The sequence below is a fragment of the Poromitra crassiceps genome (assembly GCF_964638095.1).
Source record: "Poromitra crassiceps genome assembly, chromosome: 15".
NCBI lineage: Eukaryota > Metazoa > Chordata > Actinopteri > Beryciformes > Melamphaidae > Poromitra > Poromitra crassiceps.
In genome coordinates this window covers 40,629,217-40,655,173 of record NC_139634.1, presented here as the reverse complement: position 1 = coordinate 40,655,173, position 25,957 = coordinate 40,629,217, and the positions used below count along the sequence as shown (strand labels likewise).

The window sequence follows — 25,957 nt, the reverse complement described above, 5'->3', positions numbered from 1 at the left end:
TTGAAGTCCACTTTAACCGCGCCAGAGTTTGTTTCCTCAGATAGTGCGCTTCATTTGGGGTGGTGCGAAGGTGCAAATTAACTCTTGGGCGTAACAAACAAACAAACTCTGGTCCGCTTGAAAACGTGGGTCTCGGTTCGCTTCCAAGTGAACCCTGGCGTGGTTCGTTTGTTGTGTGAAAGCAAACTGGACTAAACACAAGAGCACCAGTACATCTGATGCATTCATGCAGTGCATCATGAGTAGAAGACGGTAGAAGGGAGCAAACACTGCGGCGTGCACACGTGTACAGTACCTGCGCGCAGCGCATCGTGATGTACGTCGTCATAACAACAACACATCGTTTCTCAACAGCTGGCAATTGCTGATCTCCTTCGGTACGTAGGCTACTCGCCTCATCTGCAGAATGAAATGTTCAACAGCTCGCTGCCTCATCTGCTGCTCATATTGGGCACATTCTTGTCAAATATTTATTTGATAGTAACACCAAAGTAAAACCAGAAATCCCAATATCGCAGGTGTTGTTGCTCCATGGTTTGTGTTTTGCGGAAGAAGAGAGATTTCCCTTCTCTCTTCTGTCCAATAGATGAGTGACTGTTTGGACCATGTGACATTGTTTAGAAAGTTTGGTGCTTGTGACAAATTGATGTGTGAAAGCGAACCGAACCAAATGAAAAATGCAACAATGTTGCAACTTCACCCCCCGAATCGCACCGAGTCCACCAGCTTCTATGAAAGCGACAGGCTTCAAAAAGCTAAAAACAAACTAATGAGGGTTATTTCTTTCTAAGTCCAAGAATGCACATTTGCCCAATTCATTAGAGTAATTAGCTCACCGTTGAAAGTAGAGTTCAACAGTTAAAATGCATCATGGTGTATAAAATATTGCATGACCTTTGTCCACATTACTTTACTAAGTATTTTCAGTTTGTTCGGGACACTCATGGCCTGAACACGAGAGCTAGTGTAGCGGACTTGAAAATACTTAATTTAAAAAGCAAGGTGGGGAGAAGTAGGCTACATTCCTCTATAGGGGGGGGTGGAACAAGATCCCGAACAAGATTAAGGGGCACTTTACACGAGGACGGTTTCCTATGGAAACGGGGAATTATTGTATCGTTAGTGCCTCCCGTTAAGACGGCGACGGCGAATTCGCGCTTAGGAAACGACACATTTTAAAACCACCCTCCAGAGTGGAATTGTTGGTGACGCTCCCCGCTGAGCGCTCCATGTAATCACTTTGGAACGGCACATTTCAGAAACTCTGACGTGCCTGCACAGGCGACACACGCGATGCCGTGCGCGAGTTGGCAACCAAATAAAACGTCAGTATGAATGAAGTTTGGCAACACTCAGAATTAAGCTACACTGCGGCCAACTTCAGTTACATGTTCATAGCGTTACTGCTGTGAGGAGCCGATGGCTGTACCCGGTCGGCATTTAACGTTAGTTACAAAAGCAGTCGACAGTGTTTTCTCACTGCCAGTAGCAGTAGGGTGACAGATCACAGTCAGCTGGCCAGCGCTGAATGAGGAGCCTCCCGGTCCTCGCTGCTCGTTAAAGATTTCCAATAGGCGTTATTCTGATAAACTGGTCACGTATATATTACATTCTCACCCGACAAATATTAAAACTTTAACAGTTTGGGGGGTTTTTTAGCTTGAAAAAAGCTTTTTGGCAAGTCTAAATGACTGCGGAAAGTGTACTCTACTTCCGCGTTTAAAGTGAAATTACGTCATGCAGTAAGCGTCCTTGTATGGGCAAAGAATAAGGTGATCACACTGCCACCTAGCGACCTGGCATGTACATTACGGCGTTTTAAAAATTCAACAGCGCTCATGTAAACAGGGAGAAGGTGTGAAGGAAAAGGTGTGAAGGAAACGCTATTGTGTCGTTTCTTTCAGAAACTGTCCTCGTGTAAAGGGCCCCTAAGTCTGAGAATTCTTTGAGCGGTTTTAAGAACCTTCTGAAATAATTCCTGCTGAGTAAGCTAGAGGAGCGTACTGAGCCTTTTGTTAACTTGGTTTCTGAACTTGTGTTGCTTGTATCTCTTGTTTCTTTTTATTCCTGATTGATCTGTATGTTTATTTGATGTCATGTGTTACTGTTACTTAATGTGTTACTGTTACTTAATCTGTTACTGTGTGTCCTGTTTTTTAAGACCAGGGACCATGTTGGAAATAAGTGTCTGCGCTTTTACATGTATATCCCTTGGATTTTGCTATATTTTATATCCATAATAAAATCAATCAATCTATCAATCAACTTTTTTTGTTTGTGTGTTGTTTGTTTATTTGTTTTTAACACTGAACTCTATTTTGGGTAAATAACATCTAGTTTGGTTGATTATTTGGACTTGCTTGAAAGACATTTTTATTTTGTACATGGTTTGTACCTCCAATACTGATTTATATTGAGGTTCCCTAGTTTTGCATTGTCGCACTGATTATTGCTTTGACTATTTGTTTGCATTCTGCATAGTGGTTCATTCAGATTGATGCTATGTGAGTTTATGGCATAGTGTAAAAAGCTTCAACATTAAAAGAGTCACACTAAACTCTAGCTGGCACCCCAAAAATCAACAATATGATACAGAAAATGATTCATGTTTATTAACTGGCCCCTGGCCGCCTGTCATTTTGCAAAAGTGGCCCCTGACATAATACGGTTGGGTTACTTTAAAATGCAGCTGAACCCCCCGCAGCAGAGCGCCCCCTGCAGGCAGCTCAGCTCAGGAGTTGTTGGGCAGGCTGAACAGCTTGACGGTGCCTGCCTCTTGGTTGTATTTGCCCTCCTTGTCGTCGCAGGCGTAGTGCCAGCAGCGGCCTCTTGGGGTGCCAGGCCACCGTAAAGGTGGGCGAGTCTCACTGCACCGGCTCCCACAGCTTTTTTTTTTTTTTCTTTTCTTTTTTGGGGCATTTTTTCCTTCATTAGACTGAACATCAGACAGACAGGAAAGGTGGGGAGAGAGAAAGAGGGGATGACATGCAGCAAAGGACCTCGGGTCGGATTCGAACCTGCGTCGGCCGTGCGAAGGAACGAGCCTCCGTGGCACGCATGCCACCAGGTGAGCCACCAGGATGCGCACACCTCCCACAGCTTCTCTCCTGCAAACACAGAGGTGTAAGACAAGGACCCGGGTTCAAACCCCACAACCTGTTGAAGTGTCCACGAGCAAGACACTGACTGCACCCCTACCAGCTCCAGAGGCAAACACTACCTCCCTGTCCTCCCCTCTTTCCTTCTCCCTTCCTCCTCTCCTTCCCTCTCCAATAGAACCTCATAAAAAGATTTAGAAAGAAGAAGAATGAAAATAGACAAGATCAGTCAACAGTAAATCAGCTGTGACAACAGATACAGTAAATATGTATGTCTACTAACTCACTTTGCTTTTTGTTTGACTTTTTACTGTGAATTTTCTTTTCTTTGTCTATTTTGTTTTTCTTGTTTCCATCTTGTTTCTGTTGTATTTTATGCTTTGGACAGATTATTATTATTATTATTATTATTATTATTATTATTATTATTATTATTATTATTATTATTATTATTATTATTATTATTTATTTGGTTTTAAGCTCTTTCAGGGTTTTGCGTCGCTACCTGCACTTTACTTGCTGGTTTGCTGTTTTTTTTTATCCATTTTATAATTATGTGTGCAAAAAAGCAGATGCCACCAGCAATAAAAAAATACTAACAAATTATTAACATGAAGAAAATGATCATTCAGTGAGGACACACCGCAAGACATACTGCAACTTAGTTACCCTTCAAATGTCTCTTTCTTGTCGAAAACAGATCATTTCAACATTGACTTTGTCAAGATGTTGCAGTCCATCCCAATGATAGACTGTCTGATCTTTACTCTATCACAGGGGTGGGCAACATTTTTTCCTTGAGGGCCATACTGACTTACATCAAGTAAGCGAAGGGCCACACATTGGAGATTATACCTGCCAACACACCTGATTTTTGCGGGAGTCCCCCTATTTTTAACCCTCTCTTCCGTTGTGATTGCTAATTGCTTGTCAATCTCCTGATATAATAGTGATACAAATCCAATGGCTGTAGCAGATGAGATTTATTAACATAATTCTGCCTTTTATTGAGTTTTTTGCTTTTTGTGTTTTGTGTTTTGCGTTTTGTTTTTCTTTGAGTCCAACCCTGGGGCCGCATTTTGCCCAAGGCCGCAAGAAATTACTGTTCTACAGTCATTTCTTATGCATGAGATTACTTTTAGCCTTTTAGTCATAAAGATTATTGAAAGATACTATTCCATAGACTGAAATGTTATAATAGAAGTGGAGTATTGGCCAGAATGACATGAACATATAATCAGATAGGAAATCTAATTGATCAGAGCTGGATGTCCCATCATAGAAGGGATTAAAAAGCGATCATTATGTTTATCATGGTCAGTTGGTCGTCACTGCTGCTGCTTCTTCTGTGTGTTGACGGACATTATGTGAACGCTGCTCTCCTGACTGATGCATGAGGCTGTTGTCTAAAGTCTGCCAGGCCACCGTGAACATGGAAGAGCAGTCTGACATGTCACTGTTTATAACAGTGTGTGGTGGAACATGGAAGAGCAGTCTGACATGTCACTGTTTATAACAGTGTGTGGTGGTTTGCAGCACCTGTCATCATGCATGCAGTGGAAACATCGCATGAAATGCAAATCATCTACATGCCTCATCGATTGCAGGCTGTTTATAGCCGCTGTGGGCAGGCCCGTAGCTACCATTGAGGTCATGACCTCGGTATTTTCCACACCAAAAAAAAAATTGGGGGGAAAAAATTTTTTTTTGATTTTTTTGGGGGGGGGAAAATAGCCCCAGTCCCCAGATCTATTAATCTGTCATTGATGTTTTAATGCGACAGTTGATCGGAAATGCAACAATTTCCTTCCTCTCTGTGTGCTATAGAAGGAAGAGAGATAACTCACAACATTCAGATTTTGCATTGAGGCTAGATTGGGGCTAGACTTTGGGGACAGTTCTATTGAAGTGAATGGGTAAGTAACTCCCCTGTAAGTGATGTTTGTGTAGATGGGCCATTGTATTTAATTGAGCAGTATTCTGCCATGTGACCTGTATGCAGAATATAAATTATATTATATGGGGAGACATTTATTTTTTGTATCATTTTAAAGCAACAGCAGAGTAAAGAGGATATTAATCTAACATGATGTATGTAGTTCTTTATAGATCTAGCCTCTTCATTTTGCTCTCAAAGTGCACCAGATTGAAGCATTTTACTTTAAAATGGCCGCCCCTCTAGAGTTTCCACATCCCCTGCCCTACTCTGCCTCTGATTGGTTGGGTTTAGGCATGAGGAGTGAAGGGGGGGACTATCAGGGTAAGCCAATCAGAGGCAGAGTAGGGCGGGTCATGACAAGAAATTTGATGCTCTCCAAAACAACAGCTCCTCAGAGCCGTCTTGCTTCGCTGAGGGTGAGTTGTGTGGAAAATACCACTGCATTTTTTCTTTGTTTTCCTGTGAAATTGAGCCGTTTATGTTGTGACATTTATACATGTTTACTGTTAATACTGTTACATTACCCAGCTGTTTTGTGTTGTAACCTTTATACATATTTACTGTTAATACTGTTACATTATTACCCAGCTGTTTTGTGTTGTAACCTTTATACATATTTACTGTTAATACTGTTACATTACCCAGCTGTTTTGTGTTGTAACCTTTATACATATTGTTTAATACTGTTACATTACCCAGCTGTTTTGTGTTGTAACCTTTATACATGTTGTTTAATACTGTTACATTACCCAGCTGTTTTGTGTTGTAACCTTTATACATGTTGTTTAATACTGTTACATTACCCAGCTGTTTTGTGTTGTAACCTTTATACATATTGTTTAATACTGTTACATTACCCAGCTGTTTTGTGTTGTAACCTTTATACATATTGTTTAATACTGTTACATTACCCAGCTGTTTTGTGTTGTAACCTTTATACATGTTGTTTACTGTTAATACTGTTACATTACCCAGCTGTTTTGTGTTGTAACCTTTATACATGTTTACTGTTAATATACTGTTACATTACCCAGCTGTTTTGTGTTGTTTTAACATAGTAAAAAAAAGTTTTGTCAACGTTTCCATTTTAGAGGCGTCACTTTCTAACATTAGGTACCGTTAGCTACAGCAGGCTGCCCTGTGCCGACGTGTCAATTCTGATATGTTGCCTTGCAGAGCAGAAGGCAGCTCATGTGGGTTGTATTGTCTTCTGCAGGAGTAAATTCTAAATATTCCATTCTAAATATAGCTGAACCGTTTGGTTTGACGAAGTAAAACTATTTTTATAAGCATTTTACGAAATGTCCATGGGAAAATAAATGGCGGATGAAAATCTCTGGTACAGTGCTGAAGCAGGATGTTGGCGGTCACTTTGCCTCTCTATTGCAAACATCGCACCACTCTTTATTTTATTATACTTTAAACAGTCCTCTACACTACATTTCATCATTTTTATGTTAATATGACTTTCTGAAACTTCCTTGAACTGTATATGGCAGTGTTACACTATGTCCAGATGTAACTATTTATGCTAGTTTAAAAGATTAATAAAAAAGTTAAACAAACTAGAATCAAACTGCTGACCTGCAGCAGTAACTTACCAGGTGAGCTATCGTCATCGTCAGTGGAGTCGGGACAGTTTAAAACACGAAACACAATTTATTCTCATTCAAACCTTAATCTCGAAGAATATAGCGTGCACACCAGCAGTAACGTTAAAGGAGAATTCTGTTTTTTTACACCCTGGATCTTATTTCCAGCTTTAAATATGATGTTTAAGTCACCCTGACAACTTTGGTTTGATTAGCATCAACAGATACGATAATCAGTTCTGAACTGTGACCTGAAAACATGGAAAACAGGGCATCTAAAATTATTGTATTTATGTCATGTCAAAAGCTTATTTTAAGACACAGCGGCTCAAATTCTTATTATATCATATAGAGAGAACATGAATTAGCGATGTAACATACTGCTGTCAACCTGCTCTGTTTGCTGTCCGTCACATAGATAGCAGCTCCGGCTGTATCTCCCACTGCTGTTTGTAATCCGTATGACATTATTCCATACGGGCGTCAATTGAATTAAAATGAATCGTCCATAATCTTGAAATCAGATAATATCTGCTAGGCTAGGCTAGGCTGCTATACACAACAAACTGAGTCAACTATGACCTGCCCAGGATGTGCTCCTCTTCTTCTTCTGTGCTTCTCTTCTTCTTCTGTTACCAAACAGAAGATATAAGATATCTATGATATAATAAGCATATGAGTAGCTGTGTGTCAGAAAATAAGCTTTTGACAAGACATAAATACAATAATTTCAGAAGCCCCGTTTTCAGGTCGCAGTTCAAAACTGATTATCATTTCTGTTGATGTTAATCAAACCGAAGTTGTCAGGGTGACTTAAAAATCATACTTAAAGTTGGAAATAAGGTCCAGGGTGTAAAAAAACAGAATTCGCCTTTAATGTTAGGTGCACGGTGCGACTGTTACAGGTCCCAAGTAGGGCTGGGCGATATGGCCTCTAAAGAATATCTAAAGAATAATATATATATAGATAAAGAATATATATAGAATGCGTGACAATTATACTCGAATGTTCGCGATATAGTCATTTACTACATCTCACGTGGCACTAGCCGCGATACATCGAGTATATTCGATATATCGCCCAGCCCTAGTCCCAAGGCATTGGGCTCTGTATGCAGATAATAGTTGTGTAGGGTGCAGCCGCGCTGGAACTACTTTTAAGTAGGGGGTGCTGTAAGGATGGGCAGTGCTGAAGGAAATTTTACGTTTTTTGGACTTTTAGCCATATTTAGAGGAATATTTAATTTTAAATTAACATTAGGATTATAGTGATGTCATTATTCAGTATCTTCTCCTCTTCTCTGCAGCATTACTCAATTTACCCTCAGGAATGAAGGACTGTGGTTATTTTCTTTTTCTTTCATTATATAAAAAATAATAAACATTCCAGTCACCAACATTGGTTTCCATATTCCCATTTCTTTTCACAACTATATTTCAAATATAGTTCAATGTGTTTACTTTATATCAGTAAATTATATTTGCACACAATCAGTGTTGCAACCAGCAGTCACTGTGTGAATTACAGTGGCTTTAGACATAAAATGCATTAAACTAAAACGTCAAAATAAATATCTGAGTGCTCTGAGTGACTTGACATATCCGAGAAAACTTTATTTCTAAATCATTTTAACCTTATAAACTGCTCAACATTCATACCACTAAATACGTTCTCACATAGCACATGCACCAGTATAGGCTATTAGCTTAACAGGCTAACTCTTAGCACACATGCAAGCTTCATTAGCACTGGGCTATCGACAATTTACATAAATAAACCCATTCCCAAAACGACTTGACAATGGACAGTAGTTTAAACTTTACACCTTCACTTAGCTCATTCCCGCACCCCACAATGACAATTACAATCCCCAAAACACAATAGGACCAAATTCAGTTCACTAAAGCAACGAAAATAATGTAAATAAATGCAGTCGGCCATCTCATCTTGTCCCATCTTGTCCCACAGGTGCACGCCTTTTATTCAATCCAACAGTGGTTACACAAGCAAATGAGGAACTGGTTCTACCAGTTCCTGTTATTGTCAGTTGAGCCTTGTGGCTCTGAGTCATGTGTGGTGTGCGTGTGTGGGCGCGCAACAAAGTTTCCACGATTGCTCAATAAGCCCTTTGAACATCCTGTTCTCAGGGTGCAGCATACAAAGTCAGCAATAACACTTCAGCATAATAGACATGGCGGTTGAAACCCCCTGCGGGGTAAACAACATAGCGTGAGAACGCTGCATGGGAACAGACATATGCGTGCAAGCAGATAATCAGTTACATACAAGGACATGCAAATTGAAAAACACATCATTTAATCTCTAACACCAGGACATCAAATTCTGTTGCTGAAATTGGGTATTAGCAGATAATTCAGTGAGGCAATCAACTATAACTCACTGAGAAACTTTTATCACATCGTAAAGAGGAAAATGAATTGAGAAAACTGGTTGGACAATGGACATAGGCTATTCACCTTCACCTATCCCATAACCCGGAGGGTCGTTGGCACCACAAACAATCTGTCAATAAGCTCTCTCCATCTCTCTCTGTCCTCGGCTCGAATGAGTCCCCTCTATTACGCATGGAGAGAATTACAGCATATTGCATGCCTCGCTCAAACAGCGATCGCCAGACGGGAAGCTGATTGGTTTTAATTGACGTAATGCCCAGGCATTGCCTGGCCACACCTGTGAATAATTCTGGTACTTAAGACCGCCCAAATCCCGTTTGCGCTGGTATTTTGGGGGCGCAGATGATTTGGCACGGCTCTAATTTGCGCCTGCGGCAGGTGAAGTGAACGTTTCAGCATCCCCGCCGAGAATGGCATCCCCAACATATTTTGGGGGTGTTTTAACTGAGAAAACAGGGAGGTCACATCTACCCAGACAATTATATCACTTTTAAACAGTTACATTTCTGTATAAATCATTACAATATGCTCCCGTGAGGTGGGGATGCGTTTAGCTGCTGCCGGGCCGGGGTGTATATTTTTGTATACTGTATTATGTTTCTGTTGTATTACATGTTTTTATGCTACAGTATAGACTCTTGGAAGAATAGTCCAATAGGGCTAAAAGAGATACAAACAAACAAACAAACAAACAAACAAACAAACAAACAAACGTCAATAATCATCTCACATCTCACATATTGTTTAATTGAGTTGCTGTATACGCGCTGTATACATGATCAAAGAATCCTCCTAAAACCAGAATAATACTGGAATAACCCAGATGTCTTAATCGGAAAATGCTAAATTCGGAAAAAGGGGAAATTCGGAAAATGCAACTGGAATATGCTGTTTACACGAGCCTTATCAAATTCAGAATATTGTCATTTTCCGAATAATAGTGGAATATTGTGTGCATGTAAACGTAGTCATTGTGTGTGAATGTGTTGAATGTATGCTTTTTCTATATGTTTGTATACTGTATTATGTTCCTGTTGTTTGTATTACATGTTATTTTATGCTATGGACTCTTGGAAGAATAGTCCAATAGAGCTAAAAGAGATACAAACAAACAAACAAAACCAATAATCATCTGACATCTCACATCTTGTTTAGCATGATTATGTTGTTAAATGTATGAAATGCATAAATTAACTTTCAAATGAACTTTTGTTTTTGTCTTTGTAGATAATATGGCTCAAACCCCATATGAGGCTGTTCTCCCTGAGACTCAGGTCTGCAGCTCTCTGACTCCTAACAGACCTACTGCTCCATCACATCGACTGGACAGCAAGACTCAGGATACAGATAAAGGCAAAAAGCCACAAAAGGAGGAGGCTTCTAGTTTTCTGAATGGAGTGAAAAAGGCAGTGGTCGTCTTGAGCAGACTATCTGAGCAGACCATACGTAGTGCTCTTCATCTACCAATGCCTCAGCTGGACAATAGTGAAGAGGAGGACCTGAGCATCTGTGACTCTGACACACAGTGGGAACCTAAAGATGACTTGAGTTATTCTGATTGGTCCATCTTAAGCTCAGAGACTAAGTCAAACAAGAAGAGAGGAACGCATCTGAAAACTAGAAAGTTCACCACGGATGATCCAACAAAAACATCTAAACCACGAGCAAACACTGACGCCAAAAGGAACGGCACGACCACATCACAAGGAAACACGGATGTTGTGAAGAAAAGAGCTAAACGAACAACTGCCAGAGTGCAAAAGACAAACAAAGGTAACCTTCCAGCTTTCAGTTTTTGAGCGATAGAGTCCACTACAGCCATAGATATTATATTACTATAGATACATCACTACAGCTGTACCTGAAAACTATTCCTTATGTTTACACATCACTCCTGTCCCCTTGGCTCCATTGTGTCATGGAAATGGATCCAGAAACATTATTTTTGTAGAATATCCCAGCAAATATTTTCATGTAGAATGACCGTCTTCTGCACATCAAACCCTAACCCTAACCCTAACCCAAACCAATATTCGTCGATTCAGGTTTTATATTATACCGTGATAGTGCTCTAACTTATCCACTGTGCCATAAAATTGTTTCAAAAAGTTTCATTGTGCACTTTGGACATATAAGATTTCAGAGTTAGTCGAGTCCGCCTTGGTCGAGTCCAAGTCCAGATCGAGTCATTGGTGAATCGAGTCCGAGTCGAGACCGAGACCGAGGGGGGTCGAGACCGAGTCGAGCCCAAGACCGCAAAATTACAAGTCCATTTCGAGACCAATACCACACCATAGCAATGTGCTATTCAAGGCTACCATTGTATTTATCATCATCATCATCATCATCATCAGTACTGTAAATGGGAGCTGGGGCTCTGTCTGTTTGTTTCTTTGTTTGTTTCTCTGTCCCACTGTGATGTCATAAATCCCACTGTGACATCATCCGTGATGTCATAAATCCCACTGTTACATCATCAGTGATGTCATAAATCCCACCAATTACATCATCAGTGATGTCATAAATCTGACATCATCAGTGATGCTGCTCTCATTGGCCACACAGCAGCCGAGTTGCAGGGCCAGCTTGGCGAGCTGCAGGGGCAGTTGTTTCTCTATTTGTTTCTCTCAGAGCCGTAGTTTCTCTGTCCCACTGTGATGTCATAAATCCCACTGATGATGTCACAGTGGGATTTATGACATCACGGATGATGTCATAAATCCACTGTGACATCATCAGTGATGTCATAAATCCCACTGATGACATCATCAGTGATGTCATAAATCTGACATCATCAGTAATGCTGGTCTCATTGGCCACACTGCAGCCGAGTTGCGGGCAAGGCTGGCAGCGGCCGAGCTGCAAATGCGAGCTGCAGGGACAGCTCAGCGAGCTGCAGGATGGGCGACGGCGCGCAGTGGCCGAGCTAGCGAGCCTAGGAATCGAGTGCGCAAGATCCCTAGTTGACTAAAATAGCATATTGTGTGTATTACCTAAAATAGAAGGAAGTTTTGAAAGAACTTTCAACAAAATGTACATGTTTTGAGGACAAAATTAATTGAACGTAGACAGCTTATGCTCATAAGAGCAGTTGCACCTTTACCAGGACTAAACCCGCCCAGATTTCTGACAAAACGGTATTCTACTTGATTTGAAAACTCTGCAGGCAAAATGGCCACCTACTGTATATACCCTGTCAGAATTCCTAGCCCATAAACTAACATAACTTGGCCAATAAGTATCTAACATACAAAATAAAACAAACAGTAATGTCTTAATTTGATGTAAATATAATATAATGTAAACTATATTGTAGTGAATATTGTATTTACTCCTAGAACCCACTCGCTTAGCGCCAGAACACACTTGAGTCGGCCAATGCCAATGCCAGTGCCCAGAACTGTCAAATCAAATCATTGACAGAGACGTTCTGGCCCGCCTCCCAGTAGTTTCAGTGTATCAGATATAGATAACCGTAACGTTATATATATAGCCACCTAATATTCTTACTTATCATGACATTTTAATATAAATTTTATGTCTTACTAAAACTACATAGGATAACTCAAGTTGCCGATCCCTGCTCCAGAGCGAGGGAGAGAGAGTGTTGGGGAGAGACACTCTCTCTCTCCCTGGGAAGAGAGAGAGAGAGAGGGGGAGTCTCTCCTCAATCCTCAATCCTCTCTCTCTCTCTCTGCTTGTGTGCGTAGTATCTCCATCCCTCCCAAGGGAGAGAGAAAGAGAGTGTATTTATAATTAAACAGCTGCATAGTATACCTTTAACTTTCCACCTAACTTCCAAACAGATCCACGAAACACCATGGAACTATTAGATTCAGGGGCCTGCGATCGATATTAGATGATATGTGTGATTTATATGTGAGAGGGGAGCAGATCTCCTCTCCCTCTGCATGCATTGTTTGTATGCAGAAAGAGATGCGCTTGGGCGGAAATGGTGACGCAGACGTGGCGTGAAATTTCAAAATAAAATAATAGAAATCATGTTTATTTCTTATGGCGTCATGGTGATTTATATCAATGTTTTCACTGCATCGATGTTATTGGATCATTGATCATTGAATTGTTATGTGTTATGTGTTCACCTCCATTTGTTGGCAAGATATCTCAAAAAGTTATGAATGGATTGACACAACCCATGAAGGTAGAAGAGCAGGTCATAGTATGGTTTGTGTAAATAGGCCAAATTACAACTGATTAACTCACGGCCACTGGCCAAAATAGGGCGTAGCAATAGGTGTGGCCAATCAGGGCGTAGCAATAGGTGTGGCCAATCACAAAAAGGCACTTAACTTCCAAACAGATTGACGTAACATCACAAAACTTTGTAGAAAGGTTGGCAGAGGTCACTCTACTGAGTCCAGTGCCCTCTAGTGTTTTAAATAAATCTTAAGGAAATCAATTATATAAGAGCACTTTTACTGTTTTTCCATTCACATTAATGACACCTTAATATTTCTTCAGTAGGTTTTAGTCTTCAGAGAACTGCTTGGATCCTACAATCACTGCTTGCAGCTACATTCTTCTTATTAGTATTAGTATTGATTTTGTGGGTGTTCCCTGTCTTCATCTATCTCTGTTTCTCAGAGCTGATTGGCTGGAAGAGACATCTGGCAGAGGAGAGGAACACTGTCAAGATGAATTCTTCAGAGGTGAGAAGAAATTTCACTGTTGTATCATTGATGTTCCAACAGACACACACACACACACACACACACACACACACACACACGTGCGCAGACACACACACACACGTGCGCAGACACACACACACACACGCACACGCACACACGCACACGCACGCACACACACACACACACACACACACACACACACACACACACACACACACACACACACATATACATACACACACACACACACGTGCGCAGACACACACACACACACACACGCACACACACACACACACACATATATACACACACACACACACACACACACACACTGCATCCAAACGTTTCCTCTGTGGAATGTGGCTCACTGGGACAGGCTCACCATGGAAGTCAGCATGGTGGAACCAGACTAAATCCAGGATCAAAAACCAATCTGCACGTAGCAGCACAGAATAGATCAAATCAATTAGAATCATTTATATTTATTTTCTGTACAAACAGTTTTAACTTGACAACAAAAACATTCTAAATTGAAGCCCAGCTCACTTCCTGTTGCAGTGTTTGCTAGTACAGTAGAACAAGACTGTCAGGACTCCTAGACAGGGCTGACAATTCCATGGAAACGGTCTATACCAGGGGTGGGCAACTGTTTTTCATGGGGGGCCACATGAGAAACCCAGATTGTTGCCGGGGGCCGAACAAATATTGTCACGCCGTAACCCATGGATGGGCAACTTTGATGATAGAGAGGGCCACAAAAAAATGTCCTCGCTACCAGTTTTTGCTGAGGGCTGAACGGCGCCAGCGCAAAACATTTTGGGCATTTGAAGCCAGGTTTAGAGGAATAACTCATTTTAAATTAACAGTTGTGATGTCATTATTCAGTCTTAACCACCAATATTTGATCCTTTTCTCACTCACTCCTATTTCACCACCCGCTCTCCCTCTTCAGTGCTTGAAATTAACTTTTTTGACCACCTGCTCAAAGCCTGTGTTGAGGGTCACACAAGAACAAAAATGCACTCTTGAAGCTAAATAAATCCAAAACCAACAAGTTAATTATTTAAATTTCTACTTCAATGTAGAACAGTCATTTCTTACACATGAGATTACTTTTAGCCTTTTAGTCATAAATATTATTGAAATATATTCCATATTCCAGACTGAAATGCTATAACAGAAGAGTATTGGCCAGAATGACATGAACATTTGGACACTTATTCAGCGGGTATCTTGCATGTTGCGTTCAGGTGCACTGTAAAAAAAAAAAAAAAAAATTTTTTTTTTTTTTTTTTTTTTTTTTGCAATTCCATCGCGGGCCACACAGGGGGCGCCCGCGGGCCGCATACGGCCCGCGGGCCGTATGTTGCCCATGTATGGTCTATACGGTACCTTATTCACGTTTATTTTCTCAATAAAAGACAGTTAGACCTTTTAACCCATTATATGAGACACTACAACAAACGTTACACTGTACCCCATAACGTTTGAAGTCGGACTAGAGGCAGTAATTTACATTGACAAAATCAAATGATGGATTGAAATAAATGATATCTATCCCTTACAGGATTTTTTATCTTAAAACATATAATTAAGCAATATAGCATGAGAGCAAGTGTGTTGTGGAGAATATATCTTATCCCACGAGGCCGCAGGCCGAGTGGGATAACAGCTTATCAGCGGGATATATTCCACAACACCACGCAGCTCGAGTGCTATATTGCTTTTATAAAACGGTTTCCAAGTATAATAATATAATAATAATAATACTATAAGTCCGACTGGCATGGTATTCTGAGAGTGTCAGTTGAAACACTACTGTAAGGCGGGACCTCTAGCAAGAAGATAGACGTGCGGGTGATTTGATTGGATCGTTCTGGAGACTGAAGTCGACATTGGCCAATCCTGGCGCTTGCTGAGAGCTTTTTGCAAAGCCCGACACCAGAGCCGTATGCCGACACCAAGTAACGTTACGTCTTATTTAGAAATGCGGGGTTAAGAGTGAGGGCGCGCGAGAGAGGGGTTAAGACATTAGCCCACGTCTATTCTTGTACAAAACATCATTTTCTGCGAAGTATTAGTAAATTTATAAGCGAAGATCGATTCACAAGGATCTGAAAGCTGTCTCCGCCATTTTGTTTTTGAGGTACTTTTAGTAAGAGAGTTGCGCCATCATGCGTCCATAATGACTCATTGTAAGGACTAGTGACCCTCCATACAGCAGATCAGGAGAAAGCTGTTTGGCTCGAGCGCAGCGCTGCCTTTTAGTAAGAGAGTTGCCATGGCAACCAATAACCCATGGCCATGGGTTATTGAACTCGGTTACTGGAATTATACAATGGCTGTGAACCAATCAGATTGCTTGATTTGAGACAGCCGTTTTATAATGAACTGTAACATACAGTACAACTGTAGACTAGACCTTTTTAACAACATGAATTAAAATTAAGATTTTTACTTCAGGAAAACACATGCTGAACACTAGATAGAGCTTAACACATGCTGAACACATTACAGGGTTACATTTATTTATCGAGCCCGCAAGATGCCTGTATATCAAAAACACACAGTGGTACAGTAGCTGTCTAGTAATATCAATGTGTCTAGTGTCTAGGTAACTAGTGTAAAATAACATGACCCCCGTGGGTTGGTTTTCCTCCCTCCTCAGTTTTTGAAGTCACCAACCGCCACTGTCTGACACACACACACACACACACACACACACACACACACACACACACACACACACACACACACACACACACACACACACACACACACACACACACACACACACACACACACAGTGTCTCTGTCCTGATTCTTTCTTTCTATCTTTTTATAGAAGGAGAGAGACACCAGTGGACCCAGACGTCACCGCTGTGATCAGTGTGACAAAACATTCACAAGACTTGACCACTTAAAGCAACATCAGAGAGTTCACTCAGGAGAGAAGCCTTACTCCTGTCAGGAGTGTGGGAGCTGTTTCAGTCAGTCAAGTAACCTAAAAAAACACCAACGCATTCACACTGGAGTTAAACCCTACAGTTGTGACCAATGTGGGAGTAGCTTCAGTCATTTAGGTAACCTAAAAAAACACCAACGCATTCACACTGGAGTTAAACCCTACAGCTGTGATGAATGTGGGATCAGCTTCAGTCGGTTAGGTAGCCTGAAGACACACCAACGCATTCACACTGGAGTTAAACCCTACAGCTGTGACCAATGTGGCAGCAGGTTCAGTCAGTTAACTCACCTAAAATCACACCAACACATTCACACTGGAGCTAAACCCTACAGCTGTGACCAATGTGGGAGCAGGTTCAGTCACTCACATCACCTAAAAACACACCAACGCATTCACACTGGAGTTAAACCCTACAGCTGTGAGGAATGTGGGAGCAGGTTCAGTCTGTTAGGTAGCCTAAAAACACACCAGCGCATTCACACTGGAGTTAAACCCTACAGCTGTGACCAATGTGGGAGTAGCTTCAGTCGATTACATCACCTAAAAACACACCAACACATTCACACTGGAGCTAAACCCTACAGCTGTGACCAATGTGGGAGCAGGTTCACTCACTCAAATCACCTAAAAACACACCAACGCATTCACACTGGAGTTAAACCCTACAACTGTGACGAATGTGGAAGCAGGTTCAGTGAGTTAGGTAGCCTAAAAATACACCAACGCACTCACACTGGAGTTAAACCCTACAGCTGTGACCAATGTGGGAGCAGGTTCAGGCAGTTAGGTGACCTAAAAAGTCACCAACGCATTCACACTGGAGTTAAACCCTACAGCTGTGACCAATGTGGAAGCAGCTTCAGTCGGTTAGGTGACCTAAAAACACACCAACGCATTCACACTGGAGTTAAACCCTACAGCTGTGACCAATGTGGAAGCAGCTTCAGTCAGTTAGGTGACCTAAAAACACACCAACGCATTCACACCGGAGTTAAACCCTACAGCTGTGACCAATGTGAGAGCAGCTTCAGTCAGTCAGGTAGCCTAAAAACACACAAACGCATTCACACTGGAGTTAAACCCTACAGCTGTGACCAATGTGGGAGCAGGTTCAGTCGGTTAGGTAGCTTAAAATCACACCAACACATTCACACTGGAGTTAAACCCTACAGCTGTGACCAATGTGGGAGCAGGTTCAGTCGGTTAGGTAGCTTAAAATCACACCAACACATTCACACTGGAGCTAAACCCTACAGCTGTGACCAATGTGGGAGCAGCTTCAGTCAGTTAGGTGACCTAAAAACACACCAACGGATTCACACTGGAGTTAAACCCTACAGCTGTGACCAATGTGGGAGCAGCTTCAGTCAGTTAGCTAACCTAAAAAAACACCAACGCATTCACACTGGGGTTAGACCCTACAGCTGTGACCAATGTGGGAGCAGCTTCAGTCAGTTAGGTAACCTAAAAACACACCAACACATTCACACTGGAGTTAAACCCTACAACTGTGTCTGCTGTAAGAAAATGTTCAGACACTCAAGTACTTTGAAGAAACATCACTGCATCTAACCTGCTGAAGAGCGCCTCCACTGTTCGCAGTGGGAACAAGCTTCTCTCTGTCCAATAGGACATTATGTGATACTCAACTTGCGGCCCGGGGGTTTCTTTTTCGAGAACCCCTTGTTAATTTGTTTGGGAAGAGGGTTTACTCTGAACAGATTTGAGAACTGAATTGAAGTGAACAAACGTATTTTCTAACTTGTATTATTAAGAAGCAAATTGACTGTGGCAAGTATAGCAGAGTGGCAATGCTTGAGCTACAAAAAGCATTCAACACTGTCAATCACCAAATCTTACTATGGAAACTGAAGGCAAAAGGAGGCACTGGATTGGATACAGTCATACCTCTCTGACAGAGTACAAAGAGTAGAAGTAAGAGGAGTAACTCTGAGTCCAAAAACCTCACCTGTGGGGTCCCCCAAGGAAGGTCCTTTATCATGTTTGTTGTACATTAATGACATGGATGCTGCTTGTTCATGTCCTTTACTTCTGTACGCAGATGATTCCACCTTGTTGGTAACCTGAGAGTGTTTAGAATCGGTTAGATCATCACTTAGCAAACAGCTTCATAATGTAGCTCGTGGTTATGCAACAATAAGCTATCCTGCACTTAGGAAAATCTGAATGTATTGTTTTTGGAACAAAGTATAAATTAAGGGACCAACCCAGTTTTTGGGTAGAATGTAATGGTGCTAAGTTACAGGAAAAGTGTTGTGTAACGTATCTGGGAAGTCAATTGGATCAGTGTGTGATGAGTGAGGCTGTGTCCCTCTCTGTCATTGGGAAAATACACTCAAGGACAAAGTATTTGATAAGAATATCTCAATTCCTTGACAAGAAGACCATGAGGCTTTTAGCTATGTCTTTAATTCAAGTCACTATGACTACACCTGTATATCCTGCTACAGTGGTTTAACTAAAGGATCAAAAGACAGGCTTCAAAATGCTCAAAACAAACTAATGAGGGTTATTTCTTTCTCAGTCCAAGAACACACATAGCCCAATTCATTTTAAAGGGTTGAATTAGCTCACCGTTGAAAGTAGAGTTCAACAGTTAAAACTCATCATTGTCTATAAAAGATTGCATGACCTTTGTCCACATTACTTTATTTTCAGTTTGTTTGGGACACTCATGGCCTGAACACGAGAGCTAGTGTAGCAGACTTGAAAATACTTAATTTAAAAAGCAAGGTGGGGAGAAGTACATTCCTCTATAGGGGGGGAGTGGAACAAGATCCCGAACTAGATTAAGTCTGAGAATTCTCTGAGCGGTTTTAAGAACCTTCTGAAAGAATTCCTGCTGAGTAAGCTAGAGGAGCGTACTGAGCCTTTTGTTTACTTGGTTTCTGAACTTTTGTTGCTTGTATCTCTTGTTTCTTTTTATTCTTGATTGATCTGTATGTTTATTTGATGTCATGTGTTAGTTACTTAATGTGTTACGGTTACTTAATGTGTTACTGTGTGTCCTGTTTTTTAAGACCAGGGACCATGTTGGAAATAAGTGTCTGCGCTTTTACATGTATATCTCTTTGATTTTGATGTCTTTTATATCCATAATAAAATCAATCAATCTATCAATTCACTTTTTTTGTTCATTATTATTGTGTGTAGTTTGTTTATTTATTTTTAACTCTGAACTCTATTTTGGGTAAATAACATCTAGTTTGGTTGATTATTTGGACTTGCCTGAAAGACATTTTTATTGTGTACATGGTTTGTACCTCCAATACTGATTTATATTGAGGTTCCCTAGTTTTGCATTGTCGCACTGATTATTGCTTTGATTATTTGTTTGCATTCTGCTTGCTGGTTAATTCAGATTGATGTGAGTTTATGGCAGAGTGTAAAAAGCTTCAACGTTAAAAGAGTCACACTAAACTCTAGCTGGCACCCCAAAAACCAACAATCTGCTACAGAAAATGATTAATGTTTATTAACTGGCCCCTGGCCGCCTGTCATTTTGCAAAAGTGGCAGCTGACATAATACGCTTGGGTTACTTTAAAATGCAGCTGAACCCCCCGCAGCAGAGCGCCCCCTGCAGGCAGCTCAGTTTAGGAGTTGTTGGGCAGGCTGAACAGCTTGACGGTGCCTGCCTCTTGGTTGTATTTGTCCTCCTTGTCGTCGCAGGCGTAGTGCCAGCAGCGGCCTCTTGGGGTGCCAGGCCACCGTAAAGGTGGGCGAGTCTCACTGCACCGGCTCCCACAGCTTTTTTTTTTTCTTTCTTTTTTGGGGCATTTTTTCCTTCATTAGACAGAACATCAGGCAGACAGGAAAGGTGGGGAGAGAGAAAGAGCTCGGGGATGACATGCAGCAAAGGACCTCGGGTCGGATTCGAAACCTGCGTCGGCCACAGGTTTGACTGCAAACACACAGACCAGACCACAGGAGCTGTGAGACAAGGACCCGGGTTCAAACCCCACAACCTGTTGAAGTGTCCATGAGCAAGAAACTGACTGCACCCCTACCAGCTCCAGAGGCAAACACTACCTCCCTGTCCTCCCCTCTTTCCTTCTCCCTTCCTCCTCTCTTTCCCTCTCCAATACAACCTCATAAAAAGATTTAGAAAGAAGAATGAAAATAGACAAGATCAGTCAACAGTAAATCAGCTGTGACAACAGATACAGTAAAAATGTATGTCGACTAACTCATCAGCTGTGACAACAGATACAGTAAATATGTATGTCTACTAACTCATCAGCAGATATATACAGTAACTGTCTACTAACTCATTCTGCTTTTTGTTTGACTTTTTACTGTGAATTTTCTTTTCTTTGTCTATTTTGTTTTTCTTGTTTCCATCTTGTTTCTGTTGTATTTTATGCTTTGGACAGATTATTATTATTATTATTATTATTTTGCTTTTCTGAGGTAGAGACCCATAATAAGCTCTTTCAGGGTTTTGCGTCTATACCTGCACTTTACTTGCTGGTTTGCTGTTTTTTTTTATCCGTTTTATAATTATGTGTGCAAAAAAAGCAGATGCCACCAGCATTAAACATTATAAACAAATACTAAGAAATATTATTAACATAAATAAGGCAGCAAGAAATGACTGTAGAGTCATTTCTTACGCATGAGATTACTTTTAGCCTTTTAGTCATAAAGATTATTGAAATATACTATTCCATAGACTGAAATGTTATAACAGAAGTGGAGTATTGGCCAGAATGACATGAACATTTGGACACTTATTCAGCAGGTATCTTGCATGTTGCGTTCAGCAGTGTTATTTCTGTTGGGGGAATATTCTAAAATCGGCCATAAGGGTCATCTATAGCCTGTTAGTGAAATGACAGGGTTTAATTCACTTTGGAGTTTTCAGTGTTGCCAACAGGGGGCAGTGTGACATGCTGCGCTTCTCGAACGGACCCTCTTTGTTCTTTACCAGCAGAGCTCGTTGGCTTCCTCATTCTGATGAGCGCCGAGCGGCGCTGCAAGTAAACACAGCACCTTGCCCTGTCTCACTCTTTATCCTGTTTATACAGGTTGGTGAAGTATTAACACTTATACAACTGCACATACACGTTGCTTAACAGTTAAACTAAGTAGTAGATCGATTTTGCAAGTGTAATGACTGCATTTAGATGGTTTTGTGAACAAGTAGAAAAACTTTTTGTTTGTATTGTGGGTGATCCAAAATGGCGCCGGCTGTAAACTTTTCATTACAAAACAGGGTAAAATCCAAATAGGTCTTTAGGTTTTGGTCAAGCATGATTGTTTTGGGAACACAACTGTTTTAGTGAATATGTTTTGATATTAGTTTGAAATTATAAGCACTGTTAAAAGTTATGTTTTGCAAGTCAGCTCATACATTCTAATGGTACAGCCATAGTATAAATGTCTATTGCTAGTAGGCCTACTTTTTAATTTTGTTTATTTATTTTGCACTAGGAGAGGTTAAAACCTAGAAATTCTGTATTTGTTAGTATCCTAAAATGTAGGAATGTAGTGGTAAATTAAACCTTAGCTCAGTTAATAGACTGAATGAGGATTTATTCATGCCTTATATTAGTACACTGATTGAACTCAGGAAATGGAACATGGAAAATGTTTGTTTTATTTTGAAGGTGAAGAAGATTGTGACTATAGCCTGTTTGATTATATTTTTGGATATTATGAAAATGTGAATTGTTACAGTAACATTGAAATATGGAAACAAAATACACAGAGAAAGAAAAAAGATATTTTGCACAATCTAAAATAAATTCTGATGAGTGGAGCTGCAAGTAAACGCAGCACCTTGTCCGTGTCTCACTCTTTATCCTGTTTATAGACGGTTTTCACCAGAGCGCAACCCCACAGCACTTCCTTTTTCTCAGCATTCGGCAAACTGCAGAAATATTCACTCGACATCGTTACTTTTGTTTTCGCCGGTCAGCTGTATAGACGGTTTGCATGGAATGGTCAGTCCTGCACTTGAATGTTTTTTTTTCTTTTATGTCCATAGCAAACACTGCAACAGGAAGTGAGCGGGGGTTCAATTTAGAATGTTTTTGTTGTCAAGTTAAAACCGTCTATACAGGGACGTTATCTGTTTATTTGGGATCTCAGTCCGAGACCTGTAACAAAATGCGTGAATTAACTTTCAAATAAACTTTTTTTTGTCTTTGTAGACAAATATGGCTCAAACCCCATGTGAGGCTGTTCTCCCTGAGACTCAGGTCTGCAGCTCTCTGACTCCTAACAGACCTACTGCTCCATCACATCGACTGGACAGCAAGACTCAGGATACAGATAAAGGCAAAAAGCCACAAAAGGAGGAGGCTTCTAGTTTTCTGAATGGAGTGAAAAAGGCAGTGGTCGTCTTGAGCAGACTATCTGAGCAGACCATACGTAGTGCTCTTCATCTACCAATGTCTCAGCTGGACAACAGTGAAGAGGAGGACCTGAGCATCTGTGACTCTGACACACAGTGGGAACCTAAAGATGACTTGAGTGATTCTGATTGGTCCATCTTAAGCTCAGAGACTAAGTCAAACAAGAAGAGAGGAACGCATCTGAAAACTAGAAAGTTCAGCACGGATGATCCAACAAAAACATCTAAACCACGAGCAAACACTGACGCCAAAAGGAACGCCACGACCACACCACAAGGAAACACTGATGTTGTGAAGAAAAGAGCTAAACGAACAACCGCCAGAGTGCAAAAGACAAACAAAGGTAACCTTCCAGCTTTCAGTTTTTGAGCGATAGAGTCCACTACAGCCATAGATATTATATTAGATGCATCACTACAGCTGTACCTGAAAACTATTCCTTATGTTTACACATCACTCCTGTCCCCTTGGCTCCATTGTGTCATGGAAATGGATCCAGAAACAGTATTTTTGTAGAATATCCCAGCAAATATTTTCATGTAGAATGACCGTCTTCTGCACATCAAACCAATATTCGTCGATTCAGGGTCTATATTATACCATGATAGTGCTCTAACTTATTAGTAGGGCACCTCAGAGGGGTCCACGCGCACCCCCCTTATTTTGTTTCTATTCTGGATTTTTGGCTCCATAGGACGTCTAAAATAAAGATTTTGATGATCCCAAGAGAAAAACCTGTCCAAAATGGGTTTTTCCCCTCAATGTTTTATTACCTATGACACCCGCGGGATTGCCGGTAGGAACGGCGGTGAGACTGTCTTTCAGAGACTGTGACACGCTCAAATTTCGAGCTTGGGAAAAGGTAGGGATATCATTTGAAAGGAGACAACCTTAGGTTTCCAATGGGACCAAGCTTGTCATGCTAGCTTGTCGGAAAGGGGGCTAAATAACTAATGATTCAAAGTCAGACAAAACTTTGGCGAGGGAAATGGTAAATGGCCTGCATTTATATAGCGCCTTTATCCAAAGCGCTTTACAATCAGTAGATAGTCTACATTCACCCATTCATACACCGATGGCGGCAGGCTGCCACCATCGGGAGCAAGGAGGGTTAAGTGTCTTGCCCAAGGACACAGCGACAGCAGCTGGGAGGGAGCGGGGATCGAACCGCCAACCCTTGCGTCATTGGCCGACCCGCTCTACCTCCTGAGCTAAAGCCGCCCCGCCGGAAAAATGGCCATCACCATTTTCCAAATGGTCCCTTGACCTGTCTTCCAACCTCCTGTCCAGCTGTCTTCCAACTTCCAAACAGATTGACGTAACATCACAAAACTTTATAGAAAGGTTGGCAGAGGTCACTCTACTGAGTTCAGTGCCCTCTAGTGTTTTAAATCAATCTTAAAGGGATAGTTCGGTTTGTTTGAAGTGGGGTCCTATCAGCTAGTGAGATACACTAACTTAATTAGGTACAGTGTTCAGGAGTGAGTGCGCATTGTCGAACGAGACCGCGCACTCAGCGCAGCAGCCAAACCAGCCTTTTCTCTAAGTACGGGGGGTCAACAACTAAAACGTAATTTAGCCACCTAAAACAACGCCCACCTAAACAAATCGACATCCGTGTACATGCACGCTCTATTTTGACAATTTTCAGCGCTTTACTTTTCCGCAAAACAGCAGTTTCATTCGGCACTGCTTTTTCTCCCAACCGTACAATTACCGTATTCCTCCGCTAAAAGCCAGCACAGAGCACAGAGCCGCGGTTTACAAAACAGGAAGGCTTAAGAGAGATAAAACACTGACTTACTTTAGAGACAACAAGTCACCCAGCCTCTCTGGTCTGGGACGTTTTTCCACAATTTATCCTGGGAATGGTGAAAAAGTTCTGCAGGGCACCCTGGCATCTAGGCAGCAGGCTCATCTCTCTGCCTGTTCACTCTGGAAAAAGTTCCTCTTCTGTATTCTCTCTGGTTCATAATTGTATCCACCAAGGTGTATGGCATATCATCCTCGCTATCAAAAGCACTCATATTTTCGTTTGTGTATTCTATTTGTTGTCTTCACTAACAAGCTGGGAGAAATAACACAAACAGCTGATCTGTGGAGTAATCCAGCACCGCAGCTCTGTGCAGGCTTTTAGCAGAGGAATACGGTAGTTGTACGGTTGGGAGAAAAAGCAGTGCCGAATGAAACTGCTGTTTTGCGGAAAAGTAAAGCGCTGAAAATTGTCAAAATAGAGCGTGCCTGTACACGGATATCGATTTGTTTAGATGGGCGTTGTTTTAGGTGGCTAAATTACGTTTTTTTGTTTAGTTGTTGACCCCCAGGACTTAGAGAGAAAAAGCTGGTGATGCTGCTGCTCTGGGTGCCGGATTTCATTCGACGCTGCGCCCCGCTTCAAGAACACTGTACCTAATTAAGTTAGTGTATCTGACTAGCTGATAGGACCCCACTTCAAACAAACCGAACTATCCCTTTAAGGAAATCAATTATATAAGAGCACTTTTACTGTTTTTCCATTCACATTAATGACACCTTCATATTTCTTCAGTAGGTTTTAGTCTTCAGAGAACTGCTTGGATCCTACAATCACTGCTTGCAGCTACATTCTTCTTATTAGTATTATTATTGTTTTTGTGGGTGTTCCCTGTCTTCATCTATCTCTGTTTCTCAGAGCTGATTGGCTGGAAGAGACATCTGGCAGAGGAGAGGAACACTGTCAAGATGAATTCTTCAGAAGAGGTGAGGAAAAAAACATCACTGTTGTGTCACTGATGTTACACACACACACACACACACACACACACACACAGCATCCAAACGTTCCCTTTGTGGAATGTCGCTCACTGGGACAGGCTCACCATGGAAGTCAGCATGGTGGAACCAGACTAAATCCAGGATCAAAAACCAATCTG

General features: G+C 41.3%; 1 protein-coding gene across 1 annotated transcript in view; it reads left to right on the top strand.

Annotated features, from left to right (window-relative positions):
• The window catches only part of LOC310790674 (uncharacterized protein), a 46,344-nt gene extending 26,545 nt beyond the window's left edge, over positions 1-19,799 (top strand). The window contains exon 5 of the mRNA XM_083652405.1: positions 18,160-19,799. Within this exon, the coding sequence (XP_083508531.1) occupies positions 18,160-18,216 (57 nt within the window). The 3' untranslated portion in view covers positions 18,217-19,799. The remainder of the gene's footprint in view (positions 1-18,159) is intronic.
• Positions 19,800-25,957: the final 6,158 nt, after the last annotated feature.